We start from the raw sequence: 25,904 nt of genomic DNA, 5'->3' as shown, positions 1-25,904 counted from the left end.
TAAAATAAACATATAGAACAATTTATTATTTAATTTATTAACAAAATATTAATTACAAAAATATTATTAACCAACTTTTTACAATTCATTGATATAGCTATATCCCTGAAAAAAAATGTACAAATTGTAACCATTAATATTATGATCCTAAATGTAAAACTAAAAAATAAAACTTAAATTAAATTAACTCCCTTAATGTGGCTAAAGTATCAGTTGTTCACTTGAGTCAAAGCATATATACAAGACAGAATTTGATACAACAACAAAAAACTGTCAACGAACAGGCTGCTCTCTGATTGGTCCGACTCTTAGGTGTTAGGGCTGGGTAGCCAATCAGGTATAATTTTACAAGTAGCTTCACATTCACTTCATATTCTTCACTGAGGGCTAAGATATTGGCTTTTTATTGAAGGCTAATTATAGACTTTCTATTAAAGGCTAAGGTACATGCTCTTTATTAAAGACTAAGGTGTAGACTTTCTATTAAAGTATATGCTCTCTATTGAAGACTAATGTATTGCCTCTTCACAGAAGGTTAATAATGTATATGCACTTCAATGACATCTGAGGTACAGATTCTCCATTTTGACAGTGTTGAAAGTGATTAAAAAAAGAGAATGTATTAAATCACACCATTAAAATTATACTGGCCAAAATTTTAAATTGCAAATTTTAAAGTATAAACACCATGAGACCAGAGAAAAGAGAGCCTGGCAGTTGTATAAATCATGTGTGATACTAAAATACTAAAAATCATATTGATACTGATATTTTGAGCGTAGAAAACTAACAAAGTTTTACATTTAACAAACTTAATACTGTGATATTACTGTTCGATTTGTCTTTTACAAAAAGTTCACATAATTAAAATTAATCCCAAGTTCATGATTTGACAAAATTACCTTGATATGTTGATTATTAACCAGTAAACTGAAAATAATCAGCTAAATCATAATCTGAAATGTGGACAGGATTTCCCTGAGGGACGTCCCAACAAACTTATTGGTGTTGTCCCATACAGAATCAAGAATTAAGAATCAAACTCCTAGATGTTAGACTGGAACAAAACGCAATGATTCTAGTCTACTGTAAAATACTTTATTTATCTGGAATTAATTTTCGCTGAAAAGACATTTTTGGTTCTTTGCATGCAATTTGTTGTTGAATGTAAAATATAGGAAAAAAGATATATTCACTGGATTTTAATTTCACTGAATAATTCCTTCAGAGAAAATAGCGAAAATTAATTCCAAGCAAAAATAAAGTATTCTACGAATTACAGACTCCACACAAATAAAGTGACAGGAACACAATGCAAAATTACTCACAATAAAAACACTTATATAATTACAAATATGAAAGAATAAAAAAATAACTATTACAAAATCAGAAAGCTCTTGATAATTTGAAATCAAATAGTAACAAAGTTTGTTAATTTTATTATTTATAGATTAAAAATGTCATTATGAAAAATTAGAAATTTACAATAATTATTATTAAAATTCAATTTCAAGACAATTAAAAGCACCCAGTTTTACAACTATATTTGGAAAATTTAAGGAGAATTTTTGTGCTGCAGTACTCATGTAGCTATACCGGTAAATCATGATTCAATGTGTATATAATTAAAAACTTACAGTAACTGGTTAATAATTAACCTAACTATCCACAATATATAATAACACTATGTATATAAGCCTCAACTGAGCTTGCATCAATTTAAAGAAAGTTGTTTCCATAAAAATGAACAAATAGTACTGGAAAGTTACATATACAAATTAAAACCGAACTTAACATTGTTACATACAATGACTTTTTCCTCTAATACTTGTATATGTAGCTAGGGTACTATTGTATTAACTTTAGTGTTAACCCACTTATCATACAGATCTATGTCTGTGTATTACATGATATGTAATTTAATTTGCCCAAATTTCATTATAATAGTAAATATTATTTATACTTTCACTGTAGCTAGATCAAATTAAAACAGCTAAGTGCCCATATTACTTAAAACTAAAAATCAGACATTTTCAAAGTGTTTTTTTTGTTGAAAACATTGATAAGTACAGGCAGTTACTATAGATTCTATTTGTGTCACATGTGAGATGTCAAAACAGTCGCTTTGTGTTTAAATATAGATGCCAAATCATTAATCTTTTCACCACCAAACTTTTTGGCCCAAATTTTCCTGCACTTTTTTCTTATATTCTTCAATATTTCTAGAAATTAACGCTAATTTTGAAGCCAGCAGTGAAAATTTGTGTCAATTTTCAGTTTTTTACACACAAAAAATTTGGCTCTTTTTGTTCCAATCTTCTGAAAGAAAGTGCAGAGCATAAACAAAACCACTTTGTGAATTTGTGATGAAAAGAGGGAATTGGTGGTGAAAAAGTTTAATAAAGGCAATTTTTCTGATGCAAACATATTGCAGAAATAGTCAGAACAATTTGGCTTCAGGATGTCTACCTTACTGGTAATAATTTAGAAATCACATATTTCTGTTTTGGAAAAACAGTTTACCCGGTAATTACATTATGATTGCCGGTAGATTAATGTATACAAACTATGATACCTGTCTGAATACTCATGCTACTGTGCAAAATATTATGGTATACACCACACCAGGTGAGTTATCTGACTGCATAGGCTGAATAGTTGCACGATCTGATCATGGAAGTTTCAGATCTCTTTAACATAGGTTTCGGGGAATATCCCGACAGCACCATTGAGTTCACCACGCCACCATCCACCAGTTTGTTTTTCATAAACGTTGATTATATCACCTACAAAACAAGACCCATATGTTTACAAGATATGTTTTGGGTACTGTTATGGCCCAAAGGGCAATAGCATACGTTTACATGACTTAATAAAACTGTAATGGGCTCTGGGAGCAAACGCATCAAGTTTATGAGACCTTTGGCACTGTAATGAACGCTGGGGCAATAGTATATGTTTACAAGACCTAGAGTACTGTAATGATCTTTACATATCTCAGGGAAACTGAAATGGGCCCTGAGGGAAACAGCATATGTTTGGGGTACTTTAATGGGCTTTGGGGGCAATAGCACATTGTTTTCATTTGTTTGGGGGTACTGTAATAGGCCTTGAGGGCAAGAGAACATTGTTTATATATGTTTGGGGTACTGTAATGGGATTTCAGGGCAATAGTACATGTTTTATACAGGGTAATGTAATTGCCATCATAATGGAAATAGTTGACAATGGTAGAGATATAATAATTTCTGTCTAATCTCAAGCGCCTATGTATTAACCAATCAGTAATCAGTTATTATAAACCTACCTTCCATTATAGCAATCTCATCACTATCATTAGGAGTGTAATCATATAGAGCCTGACATCGACAAATGGTCTCATCAAATTCATCTGAGAAATATAAATAATATTTTCAATTTTGTTAAATTACACAAAAAACATCAATAATACCGGTAATTTTAATAAAAATTTTCCCAATTTATTGTTCGAAACGCAGTAACACACATTATTAATTCCTTTTTTCAAGCTTTTTCTAATATTTGGCAGTAGACAAATATGGTTTACCTTTTTCATAAGGAGTATAATGACTTGAAGCATTATTTGCCCCTTCAGCTTCAGGTCTATATGCTGCCATATCACCGCTACCACCACAGGCACCCCCAGTAATGGGGATATTCAACACACTCTGTTGAAGCCCCTGCGATTAAATAAAATATTAAAGAGAAATCTAGATTTTTGGATTAAATGCACTATTCTAAATTTGAATGAAAACAAAAATCAATAATGTTTGAATATACAGACTGATGGGTACAGAATTATAGAATTAATAAAATTCACATAATGTGTACAAAAAGTTTAGTTTTTTGCTGCTGAAGGATTCTATTGCATTCTGTGTTGTAGGACCCCTAATAAAAATTCACTGCCTCACAAAATACATGAAAATTTGTCTAATACGAAATAAATGCAATTAGCAGTAGAGTGAAGACACTAGAGAATACAGGGACAGGTAACAGTGGTGAACATATCATAAAATGAAATAGAGAAAACAAAAACATGTCTTTGCTATGCACATAAAACCAGTAGGTTGGGAATGTATATGAAATGTAGTACCTAAACTACAGCATGTCTTTTAAAGTGGGTGACATAATCTACTTGAAAAGTGCGATATGCTGGTTGTGAATTCACACGCACCTAGATGTCTACGTAATAATGCACGACACACCAAGAGACGTTACATAGAACATCATTTTAAAATTTGTCCATTCAACATATGTATATGTCATACACTTACAGATTTGTCTTTATAACTTGTGATATAGGAACTGAGTCTGCTTTCTGGTTTTGCTCTTTTATCCATCAATGCCAAGGAACACTGTAATTGGTACTGACATGCAGTCAATGTGTCAATCATTGCCGATGCCTACAAAATAAACACACGATATTGTTAGGTGTATACAATGCTAAATATGGTATTTGAAAATGTTATCTCATTTGGCATTTGGCAGGCGACAGTTCTGGACATTTAGTGTCACTTTTGTCTCTCCTGACTTTTTTTCTGTATGTGCAAATTGCAAGTGCTAGTGCTAGTGCTATTTTGCCACAGAAGTCATATTCATTAAAAAATATGGCTGCTGTGACATCAGGCACACATTTGTTGATGCTATTACCTATATAACAATTTATAGTGCTTGAATTTATTGAATGAAAATCCATAAAAATAAGCTATGCATGGCATAGTCCCCGAAAAAACAAAATGATTTACATCAGGGAGCTATAATGTCTAATATATGTACTAAGTTTGAACAAAACCCATCTGTAAACAGTCGAGAAATGCTGATGATTTTTCAGTACAAAAATGGCTGCCATTCAGCCATCTTAAATCGGATCGTGAAACAAACTGATGTGCATTATTATGTGCATGTATATTATCATGTATGATGTATGGTAAAAGCATTATAATACTTCCAAAATGGCAACTATTCACAAAAATACAAACATCTTTTTTTTTGAAAAAAATTAGGCTGGTGACCTCAGTATCATAACAATTAGCAAGTCTACAACAAGTCATTATACTTAGAGCACATTTTATTGCAAAATGAATACATTCTTAGTATTTTCATTCATGAGTTGGCTTCTACCTTTAGGTAAGTTGTAAGTCACATGACAAGACTGTAACATACCTGCTGTATTTGTAACTCTGTGTCCTCGGCACCAGCGGCATTAGTGTATGCTGGATTAGCTTTGTAAGTATCACCTAAACTTTCAATACCTATAAACAGAATAAAATATCAAAACTTGAATATAATATTACATGTGTGGCTTTGTAAATTGTTTCTGAGTGACATGTACATGTGAATGATGTTGAAATTAAATAAAAATATCTTGTAAAAGGCTTTATGCATGACCCCCAATAGTCACACCTCCTGCTATTTTTGGAGTATTTTTGGCAACAATTATTACTGTAAAATATTTTATTTTCGCTATTTTCGCTGAAGGAATGATTCAGTGAAAATAAAATCCAGTGAATATACTTTTTTTCCTATATTTTACATTCAACTCATCAAAAATCAGTGAAAATAAAATCCACACAAAACACCCAAAAAGTCTTTTCAGCGAAAATTAATTCCAGCTAAAATAAAGTATTTTACAGTATATGTAATTCTTATTAACAGTATTGAACTTCAATTGCTTGCAATTTAAGAAAAATAAATTGGAAAATCTTAATTGATATTGCATCGGTACCCCCAGAAATTACAATACAAAATTAATTAAACTACCTTCTTTCCCTTTCTTCTGTTTTTCAATTTCCACTGCAAGCAGTTGAATCTTTTTCTCCAAACCCATTTGTCTTCTTTCTGGCTTCATTTTATTACTAAGGTCAGCTTCAAAACAGTCATATAAAAACTGTCCAGACGTAACGGCTCCAGTTCCTTTTTCGGCCACAATAACAAGGATGTCAGATTGCACATTCATCTGAGACACACCCCTTGCAATCCCAGCACAAGACTACGGTACGTATGCAAAGAGAACAATTACTAAATAAGTTACATATATATACCTCTGTATTGATAAACAGAAATTATTTTGAATACTGTGGAATACTTTATTTTCGCTGGAATTAATTTTCGCTGAAAAGGCTTTTTGGGCGTTTTGTATGGAATTTATTTTTACTGATTTTTGATGAGTTTAATGCGAAATATAGGGAAAAAAGTATATTCGGTTGATTTAATTTTCACGGAATCATCCCTTCAGCGAAAATAGCGAAAATAAATTCCAAGCGAAAATAAAGTATTCTACAGTAATTGCTATTTTAAAGAGACTAAAGTGCAATTAATGTGTTGTCAGGAGCTTCACATGGAACTGTGAGGTTAAAGGTTACTGTGTAGTGCATGGTGGTTCATTTGCATAATAACATCTTATTCCATACGAGAAATTTTTGTTTATTTTTTTTTTTACAGTTCAATTTTTGGTACTTTTGCATTTGAACTTGATGAAAACATACTCTCCACAAAAACTGTGCATGATTCTATTGAGAGGTTGCATATTTGATTTCAGTTAAAATACAATGAAGTGCCGCTAAAACAAGTGGCTAATCAGAATTGTCCCAGAATATTGCAATGTTTATCGACAAAACAGATGTCAAATTGCCGAAGAGGGGACACCCTAATACATGTTCGCTCAAAGAATCTTTCTAAGTATAGTGGTGTGGGGATGGCTGAATAAACAAACCTTGGCTGCCAAATAAGGGCATTTCTGTGACTGATTATTGAAAAAGTGCCATACTCATGTGCAGTTGTCACTTTTTTTTCCCATGTGATGTACGTATAGAGAGTGAAACATTTGAATAACACTATACACAACAGCTGTGTATTAGGTCTAAAAATATCTACCCCCATAATGCATCATTGTATCCTTAGTGGATTTCAATTTGAATTCAGCTTAATTTACATTACCCAGTAATTACACGCAAGATTTACGTACCTCTGTGAGTTTGGGTCCAACATGTGACATAAGACTATTATATTTTGTTAACATTTCATGTAAGTGTCGTAATCGTTGGTCTTCTTGTGACTGCATTTGCATTGCGTATCTCCTCATGTGTTTCTCCAAATCATGTCTGGCTTCCTCCACTTGTTTTGTAAGTCCAATGTAATCCATGTCGGCTTTTAGTGATGACTCTTCTGATTTTTTTATTTTGTTTTGCAACTGATGAATATAGAAATGAATATAGAACATGTAATTACACCAGACTCAAATTAAGATGACAAAATACAGTGAAATTGGTGACATTACAATACTCACTTTACCAAGATCTTTATCAGACATGCTTTTCTTGCTTGATCCTGATTGTGATTTTTCCATTTGGTCATTCAACGTCTCTGTTTCCTTTGCTTTCGTGTGAGCAATTTTTTTAATCTGTAATCAGTGACATTTGCATTGATATAAATAAAGACACTCATCTGTAGCCTGGTATATTTAAATACTGCAATACTGTGTGTGGTAGGTGACAAGTATTACATTAACCTTTTCACCACCAGACTTTCTCGAACAAATTTGTCTGCACTTTTTTCTTATATATTCTTCAATATTTTTGGTAATGAAACCTAATTTTGGAGTCAATTTTGAAAATTTGAGTCAATTTTCAGTTTTTACTGAAAAAATATCCAATCTTCTGAAGGAAAGTGCAGATTATAATCAGGACTATTTTGTGAATATGTGAAAAGGTTAAAACAGACTTGCACTTATTACCAATTAGGGCCATGTAGAGGATTCTCAACTGAATGCATTGGGATGGATAAGCATTGAAAACAGACTTGTATTTTATATTACAATAGTACTAGTTATATATTGTGATTTATCTGTTTTGATTTATTGTTATTGCCTTTTGAGACAATCGCTATTTTTAGCTGAGCAAAGTCAAGATGCAAGCATGCATTTCTTACTGCATAGAATCTGCCAATTAAACCAATAATAAACTTCATTCTTCGATACAGAAAAGTTAAGTGGCCTCCTGAATGTTTATGTCATTGGTTTGAATGGTCAACCACTCTTTTTGAATGCTACAGCAAAACAAAATGACATGCATCGCTAACCCACCATGGGTGATCTTTCTGCCATGTTAGATTGAGATCACTCAGGCATGTTCTAGGAACAGACATTCAAGTATTTAATGTTTTAGGCACAAAATGGCTGCCAATCTACCAAACAGGATTATTACAGCACAACCACAAATAAGTATGTGCGCTTCACAAAAATCTGGGAAATCATCTTCTTTGCTCTGATACAAACACAATATTCGTTCAGCAATAAATATATAAATAGCATACACAAGAGGTCTTTGAGAAACAATAAAATTACTTGTTTAATGTATTACAGTACCTCGGTACTACCTCGGTAGTACATGTATTTGTTTCAAATGGCACCTCCAAGCATTTGATACACAAACAAGTAAACAAAAAATAAATCAGTGGCAGATGTATTTTAATAACTGTTGTAGCATATGAAGTATTTTCCCCATGGTTTTGGCAGGGCTTTGGTATTTAAGGAAATAAATTTCATTGTGATTCAATGAATAAACTAAAGTAACACAGCTGGGTTTGAACTTGTTGCTACTGTCTGTGGGTACTGTTTACATCTGATATGTTTTACTCGCTGTACCATGTTCAACAACAACAACATCAGTTCTATTTTTAGTAATACTCCTAACCATGACAAATGCTATAGTTGGAACCCTCTATTAGTTTGACATTTAGATTTTTGCTAAAAAAATATTATTTTATTTTACCTCCAGCAATTCAACCACCTGGCATTGAATGGTAACCCTGAAATATTAAACTTTTTTTTGTGTTTTTCTATTTTTTTTACATTTTTTGTTTGAAATCATTTTATGACTGAGTAAAACCCACCATTCAAAAATATAATTTCCTATTAAAAATTCACCCAACTTAATAAAATTATTTATATATTTGTCGAACTGGTGATTTTCTATTCACTACGAGATTTTGCGTCTTATGTAAAAAGTGCGAAACAAATGTCTACTGCAAATAAAAATTTCTTTATGCATAACTAAATGTCAAAATGAAGATCCTCAAATACCCCCAAAATATTTTTGAATCTCAGGTGATGTTTTGAGGTCACTGTGATTCTATGACCTTTGTTTGTCCTGTATTTACATTTGATTTCATGCATAGCGGTGAACAAAATCTAGCAGTGAACAAAAAATGTCAAAACATGTCAGCTTTTCAAAATGTTGATCAAAAATTGTTGCCAATAGGAAATTATGTATATTTGCTCTAAAACTATCAACAAAATATTGACAGAAAAATTATGGAACCCAAAGAATTATAATAATAGTAAAAAATAGAATCTGAAAAATGTTCATTTATTGCATTCATAACAAAAAGTAAAACAACATTACCGAGACAAGAATGATATATATTCTGAGCTTTATGAATATTTTACCACTCACCTTAGTGAGTTCCTGTTTTTTCTCATGTAGAAATTTGCTGGATTTCTCCACGCCATGTTCAACCTATAAAAATAAAGACAAATATGTTGGATGGTACAAATCATGACTATTTTCAAGACACAGATTAATTATTTGTCCTGAAAAGATTCATAATGTCTATCGCTACTTGGTTGAATATTTTATGGTATATCCAACTACTCTGTCATAACACGGTTGATTTAAAATCAAATTATATGCATACGGGTAGGATTTGTTTGTCTTCATTTCCAGTGATAGTATCTACAATTATATTCAATTGAATGACAAAAATGTTGCCTATTCAATTAAATATGCTAATGAGCTAATTAATATACAGATTTATCATGTAGACATTTAACTGTTCCGAAGCGCTTGGCATGCACCATGTTCCAGTTTATTTGAGCAAAAAATGCTGAAAAATTGTTACCGGTAATTAGGTATTCAAAATAATGCACAATTATATTTATAGACATTTAACTGCAGTTTCAATTCATTTTGAAAAAATAGTGATCAGATAAATAGCAATAATGTTCAAACATTATAATTATTATGCAAATTACCTAATTACTATGCACAAATTCATTATGTAATATCAAAGTCTGATTGAAATCAGCTGATGGAAATATTAAGGTAGAAGCATATAAACACCCATAATTTATTCATTTTGCAATATAATGCACTCTGTAGCAATATCAATAAATGTTGGGGTTACCAGCCTAATTATTGAGAAAAGATGGTTGTATTTTAGTGGATAGTGGCCATTTTGTCATTATTATAACCCTTTTACTATTACAAAATATTATGCCATATCTCAAATTGTCGACTGAAAAAAAAAATATATTGTGAATGACTTTTTGTTTTCCGAAATTATTTAAAAAGTGTCAACAAGATAATTTTTTTTTAGTTCTATGAACGTGTTCGAAAAATAAAGATTTTCTGTGGAGAGATAAACAAAAATGTGTACAAAGTGTCAGAAAGATGGGATGAAGCGTATTTACAGACCAAGCTAGTAATTACAAGAAATTTATAAATGTATTAAAATTAGGTGTCCTGCTTGATAAGTTCAAGGCTTCTTTTTATGATAAGGTACCAGTTATGACCATGAACTATAAAATGTACAAGTGATGTGATAGAGGTTGTGCACGTGACAGGATCACAATTACATGCCCATCACATCCATTCCTAGGAATTGGTAATTCACACCATATATTTTACATTGTTTAAATTCTGTTAATCAGCAAAAATAAAAATAACAAAAATATTTCTTAACAAAATATTTAGTGACACTTACATCTTTCTTGGCTTTGCTTTGTTCATCATTGAATATTTTCATCTGTTTAAAAACTTCATCTTTCAGTGACTGGCCTAAGTTGCTGAATCAGATAAAACAAATACAAGACATTTTAGCTAAATAATTTTGGATTTATTTTCTCAAATTTTTAATTCAATTTAAGACGTACCAATGTGTGTGTGTGTGTGTGTGTGTGTGTGTGTGTGTGTGTGAAAGGTCAAAGTTCATGTAGTGAAGCCTGAAAGTTTGGTAATTGTGGTGATATTATAGTGTTGAAAACATTGATAGTTTTACTGGAACATTTTCATCCTTGACTGCTTCATCAGGTTGCCACTGATTTACTCTTAGCTATACACACACACAATGACAATGGTTACCATAGAATCAATGTCCAATGTGAATATAGCCTTATATACATTACCTGTGCAATTGAGCTTCTGTCTCTAAGTGAGAACTGGTGGCAGACCAGGCTACAGCTAAAGATCTGTACACAAGAAAAAGTTCAATTAACTCAATGAACCTGACTTGTCCCTTTTATTCTTGAATACATTTGTTTACATATTTATTTACAAATTCCAGGTGTTTAATATTATTTAATATTATTATTAATATTTATTAAATTTTGCCATCAATCATTGTATCATTAAAAGTTAATTTGAGAAATTCATACATTTGAAAGAGTTTTAATTAAATTGTCGTGTTCAATATGAGTTTCTTAGCGACATATACAACACGCAAAAAATACATTATTTGTTTACGTAAAATTCAAACATGTGCTGCGCATCGACCGTAGTACTTTAAGAAATGTAACTAATGGTACATTATAGATAATAGAAAAATACCTAAATATGAACAAAATTTTGGCAGGAAAATTATGGTTAAAATTGCATGGTATTTTTTTTTTTTTTTGAATATTTTTGCAAGTGAGTGGAAACTGTATTCTTATGGAATTTCAGCAATAAACTGCCCACAGTGAATTGTACCTGGCTTCGACAGGAGGATATTTCTGAATTTAAACCCCAGATTTATGATTTAAGGTGTTTTTGACATGTGTGTATATTTAGTGCGATTAGCAGAGACAATATTTAATGTGAAATCTCTCTCACTTAGTACAGTGAACCTCCATATTTTAATTCAATTTTCTCCATTATTATAGTATCATACATGTCCAATAAAGCCAAATAATTTATTGTTGAGTAGAATTCTACATTATGGTAAGTCTTAGCAATTCAACTTACCAGTAATAATTTGAGGGATTTATCACAAATTTATATGAAAATGATTTCGACACCAGTCATCTCACAATACAAAATATTTCTTCAGAGGAAAACTGCCTGAAATGATGCTAAAAGGGACATTTTTGAAATAATTTCCATAAGATGCAATATTAAAGCATTACTTTATTTTACAAAATTAATAGTAATCATCAGAATGAGTGTCTCTTTTACTCCTACAAATGTTTTTTTTAAAAAGATTTTGACATATGATGAAAACTTTTTAACTTAGAAACCAATGGTAAATCAAAAATAATCCTTTTCATGGATGTCTGATCTGTGGTTTTTGTGAAAAGTAGTTAGGCCCCATTTTTATCTGAATTTTGTGAACAACAACTTAAAATAAAACTATAGTGTTAAAATCAAAAAAATCCTATCCTTTGTTTTAATGGTTGCCATGCAACCATTTTTGTACATACCAACATAAAACTGTTTCTGAATAAAATCACATTTTACTTCCTTGAATGACAATCAACTGTTATCAGTTCTCAACCAGGAACTAGTTATGATATGAGATTGACTCTCAAGTATGTACAAATAAGATTAATTTCAAAAGCCAAGGCAAAATATAACATATGATATTATAAATGTTGCTGTCTGGTGGCCCTATTTAAAAATCCTACATGGTTGGTGCGGTTGTTGGACAGATTTAAAAACCCAACATGGTTGGTGTGATTGGTGGACAGATTTAAAAACCCTACATGGTTGGTGTGATTGTTGGACAGATTTAAAAACCCTACATGGTTCGTGTGATTGGTGGACAGATTTAAAAACCCTACATGGTTGGTGTGATTGGTGAACTGATTTAAAAACCTTACATGGTTTATGTGATTGGTGAACTGATTTAATAACCCTACATAGTTGCTATTATTGGTGAACTGATTTAAAAACCCTACATGGTTGATGTGATTGGTGAACTGAATCAAAAACCCTACATGGTTTATGTGATTGGTGAACTGATTTAAAAACCTTACATGGTTTATGTGATTGGTGGACTGATTTAAAAACCCTACATGGTTGGTGTGATTGGTGGACTGAATTAAAAACCCTACATGGTTAATGTGATTGGTGGACTGATTTAAAAACCCTACATGGTTGATGTGATTGGTGGACTGATTTAAAATCCCACATGGTTGGTATGATTGGTGGACTGAATTAAAAACCTTACATGGTTGCTATTATTGGTGAACTGATTTAAAAACCCTACATGGTTGATGTGATTGTTGGACAGATTTAAAAACCCTACATGGTTGATGTGATTGTTGGACAGATTTAAAAACCCTACATGGTTGGTGTGATTGGTGGACTGAATTAAAAACCCTACATGGTTGATGTGATTGGCGAACTGAATCAAAAACCCTACATGGTTTATGTGATTGGTGAACTGATTTAAAAACCTTACATGGTTTATGTGATTGGTGGACTGATTTAAAAACCCTACATAGTTGGTATGATTGGTGGACTGAATTAAAAACCTTACATGGATTATGTGATTCATGAACTGATTTAAAAACCCTATATGGTTTATGTGATTGGTGGACTGATTTAAAAACCCTACATGGTTGGTGTGATTGGTGCACTGATTTAATAACCCTACATAGTTGGTATTATTGGTGGACAGATTAAAAACCCAGGCATGGTTAATGTGATTGGTGGACTGATTTAAAAACCCTATATGGTTGGTATGATTGATGGACAAATTTAAAAACCTGACATGGTTGGTATGATTGATGGACAAATTTAAAAACCTGACATGGTTAGTGTGATTGGTGGACAGATTTAAAAAACCCTACTCGTTGTAGGCATTTACTGTGAGAAATAATTTGCAAAACATTTGAAAGTTTGTGTTACACAGAATTATATATTTCAAACTATTAGGTGATTTCACTATGCAATTCACATCTTAGATATATATTTGGGTATTATTAGAATATCTCACTTAAAAACAAATTTTCTGTAGTTTCTCAGTGTTTGTTTCATGTGCATAGATCCTGTTTCACTTCATTTCATGGCGCTATCTGTTTGTTGGAAACTGTAAAACAGTGAAGTTCCACAACTAGTCCTTAAGGTAATGAGTATTGAAATCAAATAAAAGTAAATGTCCCTATTTTCAACATGTGCTTGTCCACTACACAATCTAAAGAAGTATATACTTACCCAATACAGTTGTTTGTCTGTTTTTTTCCTCTATTTGCTAATAGTAATAACTTTTTACCATAAGTAGATTCTATGTCAGCTCTATATTAAAATATAAACATAATTTTATGTTGGTCTTATTGGTTTTATATACGAGAAAATGTGATGGGGTCTGTTATAGTGTTGATTTACAGTGCAAAGTAAGATGAGACTACACTTGGCAAGTATGTGGATGATGTAATAAGAAAGTGCAAGTAAGATTAGATTATGAAAGAGCTTGAAAATAAGCTGATAACTGATGATGATCTCATTAAAATACCAAGCAGTTATATCGCTTCTGTGATGAAGTACCAATATACATGTTACAATGTAGCTATATATTTTTCCTTAGAGGTTGACTATGGGAAACACTGGACAAGAAGAGCAGTCTATGCTTTGTTTTGGTCAAGATTTTTTTAATGTACTGGGGAGGGGGGGTTTCTGTAGTTTTCATTGTAGAAATCCTCCGCTTCTCCTAATTTTTAACAATCAACCCCCTAAAATTTCATCATCGTTTTCATCATTGACGTTCCATTTAAATGTTCCAAAATTGAAGCCAAGTCAAGCACACATCTGATTTGTCATAACAGTTTGGGAAAATTGCTGAAAAATTTGAATTATAGTTTACATTGTTATAATTTCTGTAAGTTAAATACAGATACTAAGTTGTTGTAAAAAATTGTCTTCGTTTCAGTAGGGCGATCATAAGTTAGCATCTGTGTCTGCTGATGTCCAACAACAAAATTTTGTACCCAAAAATGCATCTCAGGACATTTCACAAGTTTATTTTGTACATTGAATTAGAATCTGAGTGTCTTTTATGAGAGAACTATGATAGTTTAAACAACATTGAGTTCATGTTCTTAGAAGTTTGCAGACATTTTTCTCCCAAATAGCAATATCGGTTGTCTTGTTTTTTCCCTGACCACTGCCAGTGGTAGTGTAAAGTGATACAGGAAGTTGTATAGTTTCATGCAGTTTTAATCTGAATATATTTTTTTATTTCAGTCTTTACATTCATACCAAATTCTGACAATGCTGTATAAATCAGGTAAATTTGTTACGAAAAAGAACATTACAGAAAACCTCTCAATTGATGGAATTGTCTTTAAACGAATATGTAATTTTATTCAAATTACAATCGTTGCAATATCGGCCATATTATAATTCCCTTAAATTTTTTACCAAGACACGCGCATCCTAACAAAAGAACCGAAAGAGTTTCCTAACCGTTCTTCTAGTAACCATGGTCCAGATTAACATGAATTCAACTGCTATAATCCCTATGCAGACATGAAGGATTAAAAACATTTGATACGTGCTGAGATCTCATAATGTGAATGTAGCTAATGATTTTGCTTTTTAGTAAGTTTGAAACTTGTATACATGGCAACCTCGTGATATGATAATTTTGTTAATTTGCTAATAATGTTTGTCTCGCTTTAACAAGATTTTTATAGCAACAAAGACAATGATCCTATTAACTGTCTCTCAGATTGATGAACTTACCGTTCTTGGAATATTGAGGCAACTTCTTTACAAAAATCTGTCCCTGTTTTCATGTACCGTCTCAGTTCTTCAAATCCGTGAACGCTCTGAAATTGCCCAAAATGCAGTCATGTGATTTTAATACTTTAAGTTAGTTAAAAACATTAAGATGTTAGCCCAAAAATGTACTGATTCCGAGCCAAGATCTTTTAAGGTAGAAGTCTACTGGTTTATCATGTTAAATCATGAAGCTAATGTCCCATGACACCATGAAATAGCATTCTTTTGTGTGTTACAGTGACATATTTTGAGAAACTTGTTCTAATATTTTTTAAAATCACAGTTTTTAAAAAAATTTCATAGAGGACAATGTTTACACATTTTCAAACCCAGATTTTTAAAATAATTTAATAAATAACAAATTTAACAAAAAGTACCTCATCATTCACAATATATAATTTTTTTAACTCATAAATGTCAACAGACTATAACTTGAGATATGGCATAATATCTCTGCTATAGGAACCGATGGTTATGCATTATTAGGCTGCCAAAAGGCACTATTCACTAAAACAAAACCATAATTTTCTCGAAAATTATGATGGTGACCTCCCAATTTTTTTTTGTCAATAATACTGGGTATTTGCATTTATGAGTAGGCTTCTACCTTAAATGAAATGGTACATGTAGGCAGGCAGTTATGGCAAGTGTTTTACATTTATAATAATAAAATATTTATTGCATTTCAAGGCCTGCCTGGTCACAATTTGTCACATAGAAGTGGACAATATGTTTACAGAGAGCTTAATATGTTGAATTATTGAAATACTATAGTTGCTAGTATGAATGCTTTATGTACAAAAGGTGAAAAGGTTAATCAGGACAGTGGCATCAAAGTATCCGCTTGGAACATGTTCAATAGTCTACGAATGATCAAGTCAAATGCAGTAATTCATAAATGATATCCCGCATTATACAACTTTCACATCTACTAACACTACTTTTACATGTGACAAATAAAATAAATTGCATGTTTTCGGCAACAATGAAAACAAAATATTGGTAGGTTTCAAACCCCCTGCACACATACGTTGAAATTGACAATACCCTGAACATGTAGGTTGAAATTGACAACACCCTGAACATGTACGTTGAAATTGACAACACCCTGAACATGTACGTTGAAATTGACAACACCCTGAACATGTACGTTGAAATTGACAATACCCTGAACATGTACGTTGAAATTGACAACACCCTGAACATGTACGTTGAAATTGACAACACCCTGAACATGTACGTTGAAATTGACAACACCCTGAACATGTACGTTGAAATTGACAACACCCTGAACATGTAGGTTGAAATTGACAACACCCTGAACATGTACGTTGAAATTGACAACACACTGAACATGTAGGTTGAAATTGACAACACCCTGAACATGTACGTTGAAATTGACAACACCCTGAACATGTACGTTGAAATTGACAATACCCTGAACATGTACGTTGAAATTGACAACACCCTGAACATGTACGTTGAAATTGACAACACCCTGAACATGTACGTTGAAATTGACAACACCCTGAACATGTACGTTGAAATTGACAACACCCTGAACATGTACGTTGAAATTGACAACACCCTGAACATGTACGTTGAAATTGACAACACCCTGAACATGTACGTTGAAATTGACAACACCCTGAACATGTACGTTGAAATTGACAACACCCTGAACATGTACGTTGAAATTGACAACACCCTGAACATGTACGTTGAAATTGACAACACCCTGAACATGTACGTTGAAATTGACAACACCCTGAACATGTACGTTGAAATTGACAATACCCTGAACATGTACGTTGAAATTGACAACACACTGAACATGTACGTTGAAATTGACAACACACTGAACATGTACGTTGAAATTGACAATACACTGAACATGTACGTTGAAATTGACAACACCCTGAACATGTACGTTGAAATTGACAACACCCTGAACATGTACGTTGAAATTGACAACACCCTGAACATGTACGTTGAAATTGACAACACCCTGAACATGTACGTTGAAATTGACAACACCCTGAACATGTACGTTGAAATTGACAACACCCTGAACATGTACGTTGAAATTGACAACACCCTGAACATGTACGTTGAAATTGACAACACCCTGAACATGTACGTTGAAATTGACAACACCCTGAACATGTACGTTGAAATTGACAACACCCTGAACATGTACGTTGAAATTGACAATACCCTGAACATGTACGTTGAAATTGACAACACACTGAACATGTACGTTGAAATTGACAACACACTGAACATGTACGTTGAAATTGACAATACACTGAACATGTACGTTGAAATTGACAACACCCTGAACATGTACGTTGAAATTGACAACACCCTGAACATGTACGTTGAAATTGACAACACCCTGAACATGTACGTTGAAATTGACAACACCCTGAACATGTACGTTGAAATTGACAACACCCTGAACATGTACGTTGAAATTGACAACACCCTGAACATGTACGTTGAAATTGACAACACCCTGAACATGTACGTTGAAATTGACAATACCCTGAACATGTACGTTGAAATTGACAACACACTGAACATGTACGTTGAAATTGACAACACACTGAACATGTACGTTGAAATTGACAATACACTGAACATGTACGTTGAAATTGACAACACCCTGAACATGTACGTTGAAATTGACAACACCCTGAACATGTACGTTGAAATTGACAACACACTGAACATGTACGTTGAAATTGACAATACCCTGAACATGTACGTTGAAATTGACAACACCCTGAACATGTACGTTGAAATTGACAACACCCTGAACATGTACGTTGAAATTGACAACACCCTGAACATGTACGTTGAAATTGACAACACCCTGAACATGTACGTTGAAATTGACAACACCCTGAACATGTACGTTGAAATTGACAACACCCTGAACATGTACGTTGAAATTGACAATACCCTGAACATGTACGTTGAAATTGACAACACACTGAACATGTACGTTGAAATTGACAACACACTGAACATGTACGTTGAAATTGACAATACACTGAACATGTACGTTGAAATTGACAACACCCTGAACATGTACGTTGAAATTGACAACACCCTGAACATGTACGTTGAAATTGACAACACACTGAACATGTACGTTGAAATTGACAATACCCTGAACATGTACGTTGAAATTGACAACACCCTGAACATGTACGTTGAAATTGACAACACCCTGAACATGTACGTTGAAATTGACAACACACTGAACATGTATGTTGAAATTGACAACACCCTGAACATGTATGTTGAAATTGACAACACCAAGCACACATACACTGAAATTGACAATACCCTGAACATGTACGTTGAAATTGACAACACACTGAACATGTACGTTGAAATTGACAACACCCTGAACATGTACGTTGAAATTGACAACACACTGAACATGTACGTTGAAATTGACAACACACTGAACATGTACGTTGAAATTGACAACACCCTGAACATGTACGTTGAAATTGACAACACCCTGAACATGTATGTTGAAATTGACAACACCCTGAACATGTATGTTGAAATTGACAACACCAAGCACACATACACTGAAATTGACAATACCCTGAACATGTACGTTGAAATTGACAACACCCTGAACATGTACGTTGAAATTGACAACACCAAGCACACATACACTGAAATTGACAATACCCTGAACATGTACGTTGAAATTGACAACACACTGAACATGTACGTTGAAATTGACAACACCAAGCACACATACACTGAAATTGACAATACCCTGAACATGTACGTTGAAATTGACAACACACTGAACATGTACGTTGAAATTGACAACACCAAGCACACATACACTGAAATTGACAATACCCTGAACATGTACGTTGAAATTGACAACACACTGAACATGTATGTTGAAATTGACAACACCAAGCACACATACACTGAAATTGACAATACCCTGAACATGTACGTTGAAATTGACAACACACTGAACATGTATGTTGAAATTGACAACACCAAGCACACATACACTGAAATTGACAATACCCTGAACATGTACGTTGAAATTGACAACACACTGAACATGTATGTTGAAATTGACAACACCAAGCACACATACACTGAAACTGACAACACCCTGAACATGTACGTTGAAATTGACAACACCCTGAACATGTATGTTGAAATTGACAACACACTGAACATGTTGAAATTGACAACACCAAGCACACATACACTGAAATTGACAACACACTGAACATGTATGTTGAAATTGACAACACCCTGAACATGTACGTTGAAATTGACAACACACTGAACATGTTGAAATTGACAACACACTGAACACGTACGTTGAAATTGACAACACCCTGAACATGTACGTTGAAATTGACAACACACTGAACATGTTGAAATTGACAACACCAAGCACACATACACTGAAACTGACAACACCCTGAACATGTACATTGAAATTGACAACACCCTGAACATGTACATTGAAATTGACAACACACTGAACATGTATGTTGAAATTAACACCAAGCACACATACACTGAAATTGACAACACCCTGAACATGTACATTGAAATTGACAACACCCTGAACATGTACGTTGAAAGTGACAACACACTGAACATGTATGTTGAAATTGACAACACCAAGCACACATACACTGAAATTGACAATACCCTGAACATGTACGTTGAAATTGACAACACCCTGAACATGTACGTTGAAATTGACAACACACTGAACATGTATGTTGAAATTGACAACACCAAGCACACATACACTGAAACTGACAACACCCTGAACATGTACGTTGAAACTGACAATACCCTGAACATGTACGTTGAAATTGACAACACCCTGAACATGTACGCTGAAACTGACAACACACTGAACATGTATGTTGAAATTGACAACACCAAGCACACATACACTGAAATTGACAACACACTGAACATGTACATTGAAATTGACAACACACTGAACATGTACATTGAAATTGACAACACACTGAACATGTATGTTGAAATTGACAACACCAAGCACACATACACTGAAATTGACAACACACTGAACTTGTATGTTGAAATTGACAACACCAAGCACACATACACTGAAATTGACAATACCCTGAACATGTACGTTGAAATTGACAACACCCTGAACATGTACGTTGAAATTGACAACACACTGAACATGTATGTTGAAATTGACAATACCAAGCACACATACACTGAAACTGACAAACCCTGAACATGTACGTTGAAATTGACAACACACTGAACATGTATGTTGAAATTGACAACACCAAGCACACATACACTGAAATTGACAATACCCTGAACATGTACGTTGAAATTGACAACACACTGAACATGTATGTTGAAATTGACAACACCAAGCACACATACACTGAAACTGACAACACCCTGAACATGTACGTTAAAATTGACAACACCCTGAACATGTATGTTGAAATTGACAACACACTGAACATGTTGAAATTGACAACACCAAGCACACATACACTGAAATTGACAACACACTGAACATGTATGTTGAAATTGACAACACCCTGAACATGTACATTGAAATTGACAACACACTGAACATGTTGAAATTGACAACACACTGAACATGTACGTTGAAATTGACAACACCCTGAACATGTACGTTGAAATTGACAACACACTGAACATGTTGAAATTGACAACACCAAGCACACATACACTGAAACTGACAACACCCTGAACATGTACATTGAAATTGACAACACCCTGAACATGTACATTGAAATTGACAACACACTGAACATGTATGTTGAAATTGACAACACCAAGCACACATACACTGAAATTGACAACACACTGAACATGTATGTTGAAATTGACAACACCAAGCACACATACACTGAAATTGACAATACCCTGAACATGTACATTGAAATTGACAACACCCTGAACATGTACATTGAAATTGAAAAACACACTGAACATGTATGTTGAAATTGACAACACCAAGCACACATACACTGAAATTGACAACACCCTGAACATGTACATTGAAATTGACAACACACTGAACATGTATGTTGAAATTGACAATACCAAGCACACATACACTGAAATTGACAACACACTGAACATGTACATTGAAATTGACAACACCCTGAACATGTACATTGAAATTGACAACACACTCAACATGTATGTTGAAATTGACAACACCAAGCACACATACACTGAAATTGACAATACCCTGAACATGTACGTTGAAATTGACAACACACTGAACATGTACGTTGAAATTGACAACACACTGAACATGTATGTTGAAATTGACAACACCAAGCACACATACACTGAAATTGACAATACCCTGAACATGTACGTTGAAATTGACAACACACTGAACATGTATGTTGAAATTGACAACACCAAGCACACATACACTGAAACTGACAACACCCTGAACATGTACGTTAAAATTGACAACACCCTGAACATGTATGTTGAAATTGACAACACACTGAACATGTTGAAATTGACAACACCAAGCACACATACACTGAAATTGACAACACACTGAACATGTATGTTGAAATTGACAACACCCTGAACATGTACATTGAAATTGACAACACACTGAACATGTTGAAATTGACAACACACTGAACATGTACGTTGAAATTGACAACACCCTGAACATGTACGTTGAAATTGACAACACACTGAACATGTTGAAATTGACAACACCAAGCACACATACACTGAAACTGACAACACCCTGAACATGTACATTGAAATTGACAACACCCTGAACATGTACATTGAAATTGACAACACACTGAACATGTATGTTGAAATTGACAACACCAAGCACACATACACTGAAATTGACAACACACTGAACATGTATGTTGAAATTGACAACACCAAGCACACATACACTGAAATTGACAATACCCTGAACATGTACATTGAAATTGACAACACCCTGAACATGTACATTGAAATTGAAAAACACACTGAACATGTATGTTGAAATTGACAACACCAAGCACACATACACTGAAATTGACAACACCCTGAACATGTACATTGAAATTGACAACACACTGAACATGTATGTTGAAATTGACAATACCAAGCACACATACACTGAAATTGACAACACACTGAACATGTACATTGAAATTGACAACACCCTGAACATGTACATTGAAATTGACAACACACTCAACATGTATGTTGAAATTGACAACACCAAGCACACATACACTGAAATTGACAATACCCTGAACATGTACGTTGAAATTGACAACACACTGAACATGTACATTGAAATTGACAACACACTGAACATGTATGTTGAAATTGACAACACCAAGCACACATACACTGAAATTGACAACACCCTGAACATGTACATTGAAATTGACAACACCCTGAACATGTACGTTGAAATTGACAATACCCTGAACAGGATGGTAAGGCAGTGATTTGTACTCTTAACACGATAAGATGATGGGAAGAAATTACATCGGAACAAAAGTTTATTAAAATGAAAATGTGGGACAAATGTTGGGACCTAATACTAATACGTTGGAACAAATATGAATTTGGAATGTGAATAAAACATTTAGGTTGGCATGCAGGGTAGGAATGCAAATCTAGACAAGATTTAGTTATCGGAAACACACTAACTTTTTATTTGTGATCACGATAAATAAAAACATGTCCAATTAATAAAACATAATTGTACGGTACTACTGTACAAGAGACATTTTTTTTTACATAAAAAAAATTATGGTCTTAGTAATTTGTCTTTATTATGATATTTCTTAGTGTGACATTTAATTTAGAAAGAATGAATTCCTGGTCTTGCTGTTGTCAACATGCAGCTCCCATCAGGATCCAGTCAAACCATTTTCATTTAATTATAGTTCTAATTATATAGTCCTAATTAAATAAATAAGACTATGAATATTACAGCAGTGATTGTATGCCACAATTATGATAATAAATTCCAATGTGTGCAGATTTCATCCACAAAAAAATGAAAATACACTAGCAGGAAATGCATCGCCAATGAACAAAAAAATCTTGTGAATTATTGTTGTTGTTCATGGTTTAACTATTTTTAGAAATTAAATCAGAAATATGAATCCCTCAGGTTTGTAGAACGGAAAGCTCTTTACATATAATAATTAATGTAAATTGAATGAATATATTCACAAGATTACTGCAATGTTTTTTTATTATTTATTAATTATGAATCTGTTGTATTTTTTTAAAAAGTTTAGCAAAAGATGCATATTTATAAATTGAAATATGGTAAATCATGCCCAACCCGCAATAATATGTACTTTGCAGCCGGAGAAACTACTGTTAGTAACCGTAGCTGAATAAATCTAGAACGCCGATGTGTATATTAGTCGCGGAAGAGGCGAACATCATGGTATCTCTGACTCTGTTCAGCAAGGGTTGTATAACGGGCGTGGTCATCCATATACTGTACAAGGTATAGTGAAAAACAATACATTTACCCGTAGATGATCAATAATCGCGTTAATATTTAACTAAATGAATGGTGTGCATGTATCTGAACAGAATATATATTACATGTACATAGGGTAATCATGAAGCGTGTGTTAAAATATTACTATGACATGTCTCTCTCTGATCGGAGTAGTCAGAAATAGGAATTCAATGATTGAAACATTGTCGAAAGTACTAGTACTTACAAAGAACGAATCTCGAAACTCCGTCATGGTCACTGCTCCAGGAAATATTCACAAAACTACTCATAGGTCGCAGTCAGCAAGACTATACACACTACAACACTACTTGTTGTCTTGTACTGCCGAGGAAGTTCTGTCCACCCAGAAACTACTCAATGAGCGCCCTCATTGGCTAAAGTATTTTAAACCCAATGCGATTAATAGGGTTAATAATTTAATGTTTATTTGTTTTTCACAAAAAACTATAACACTTGTCAGAAAAAGCAGATCTATGATTCAAAACGCAGCAATATACGACTAAAAAGGAGAGAATGTTTGGCGAGGTTGCTTTATATTGAGCCTGATGTGTTATTGAATGTTAAAATAAAATATTTATATAAAGAAAGAAACTGCCTAATTCTGAAGAGGTATATTTCTTACATTGGTGCATACCCTTAGGAAAATATAATCATAACAAACTTTTTTGATATAATGCAGTTATAAATGGCTACTCTTGCTCTATGTATCATATAATCTAAGTGAATCCACAATTAACAGTATTTTGAGTAGAACAGTTAACTGTGACCCATTTGAAACCAAATACTTTTTTCACACTACTACGGCAGATTTGTTTTAACTTCGGTTGAACTATCTGTTATTTTGTACAGAATTTGTATAAACTCTCACATAAGCCTAAATATTTGTTTCCTGAAATAAAGTTCACTGTTTTAGTTTGCTAGTACTAAAAATAAGCCAACAATAATTTGTAAAGCTTCCAGAATTACTAAAAAAAACAAACAGATTTTTTATATCATACACAACCACTACACATGATTCACTGCAAAATTTTTTAAAAGATGTTTTATCTATTTTTGGCAATGGGAGAAATGAAAAAACACAATTTTGTAAGAGAACACTTTGTTTAAATCGATATACATATGTACAAGCAACGCAGCATGCAGGAGCGATATAGGAAAACTACCACTATTAATAGAAATTAAATTAATGCTAATAAAATACTGGTTAAGACTAAAAGATATGCCAGAGGATAACCTTACAAAACAAGCATACTATGAACAACGAAAATCACAGCAACATACATGGTTATCATCAGTAAATAAAATATTAAAAGATAATTATTACACATCATTAATAAATTTTACAACAGGTATTCCCAAAAGAAACATTCATAAGATTATAAATAACATTTAAGCAAATATAAAACAAAAATAAACCAGTGGAAATCACACATCTCAAAAGATAATACTAAACTTAGAACATTTGCAAACATCAAATTTAAATACTCTTTTGAGACATATTTGACATTACAAAACATTAATCACAGAAGTGCATTGCTAAAATT

The 25,904-nt window shown here is 33.1% G+C and overlaps 1 protein-coding gene across 1 annotated transcript; it reads right to left on the bottom strand.

Moving 5' to 3' along the window:
• On the bottom strand, positions 1-24,725 carry LOC102808703 (nostrin-like). Its single transcript, XM_006813898.2, has 14 exons — positions 24,566-24,725; positions 15,738-15,823; positions 14,211-14,291; positions 11,201-11,263; positions 10,780-10,861; positions 9,471-9,533; positions 7,304-7,417; positions 6,983-7,207; positions 5,779-6,007; positions 5,182-5,270; positions 4,293-4,421; positions 3,566-3,698; positions 3,308-3,391; positions 1-2,786 (listed from the first exon to the last, which is right to left on the bottom strand). Exons 1-14 carry the CDS (start codon positions 24,590-24,592, stop codon positions 2,683-2,685), a joined length of 1,509 nt encoding a protein of 502 aa, XP_006813961.1. The 5' UTR covers positions 24,593-24,725; the 3' UTR covers positions 1-2,682.
• Between the last annotated feature and the right edge of the window lie 1,179 nt (positions 24,726-25,904).

This window comes from Saccoglossus kowalevskii, chromosome 7, assembly GCF_978046115.1.
Source record: "Saccoglossus kowalevskii chromosome 7, keSacKowa6.1, whole genome shotgun sequence".
Lineage (NCBI taxonomy): Eukaryota > Metazoa > Hemichordata > Enteropneusta > Harrimaniidae > Saccoglossus > Saccoglossus kowalevskii.
Note: the sequence above shows the minus strand (reverse complement) of the source record. Positions and strands in the feature narration are given on the sequence as shown.

Excerpts from the sequence above, each read along its gene's own strand:
- LOC102808703 (XM_006813898.2), bottom strand. The coding sequence starts at position 24,592 with ATGACGGAGTTTCGAGATTCGTTCTTT. Across the intron at positions 7,208-7,303 it reads CTGATAAAGATCTTGGTAAA|TTGCAAAACAAAATAAAAAA; the intron begins GTGAGTATTGTA and ends TATATTCATCAG. Across the intron at positions 6,008-6,982 it reads TTGGACCCAAACTCACAGAG|TCTTGTGCTGGGATTGCAAG; the intron begins GTACGTAAATCT and ends TACGTACCGTAG.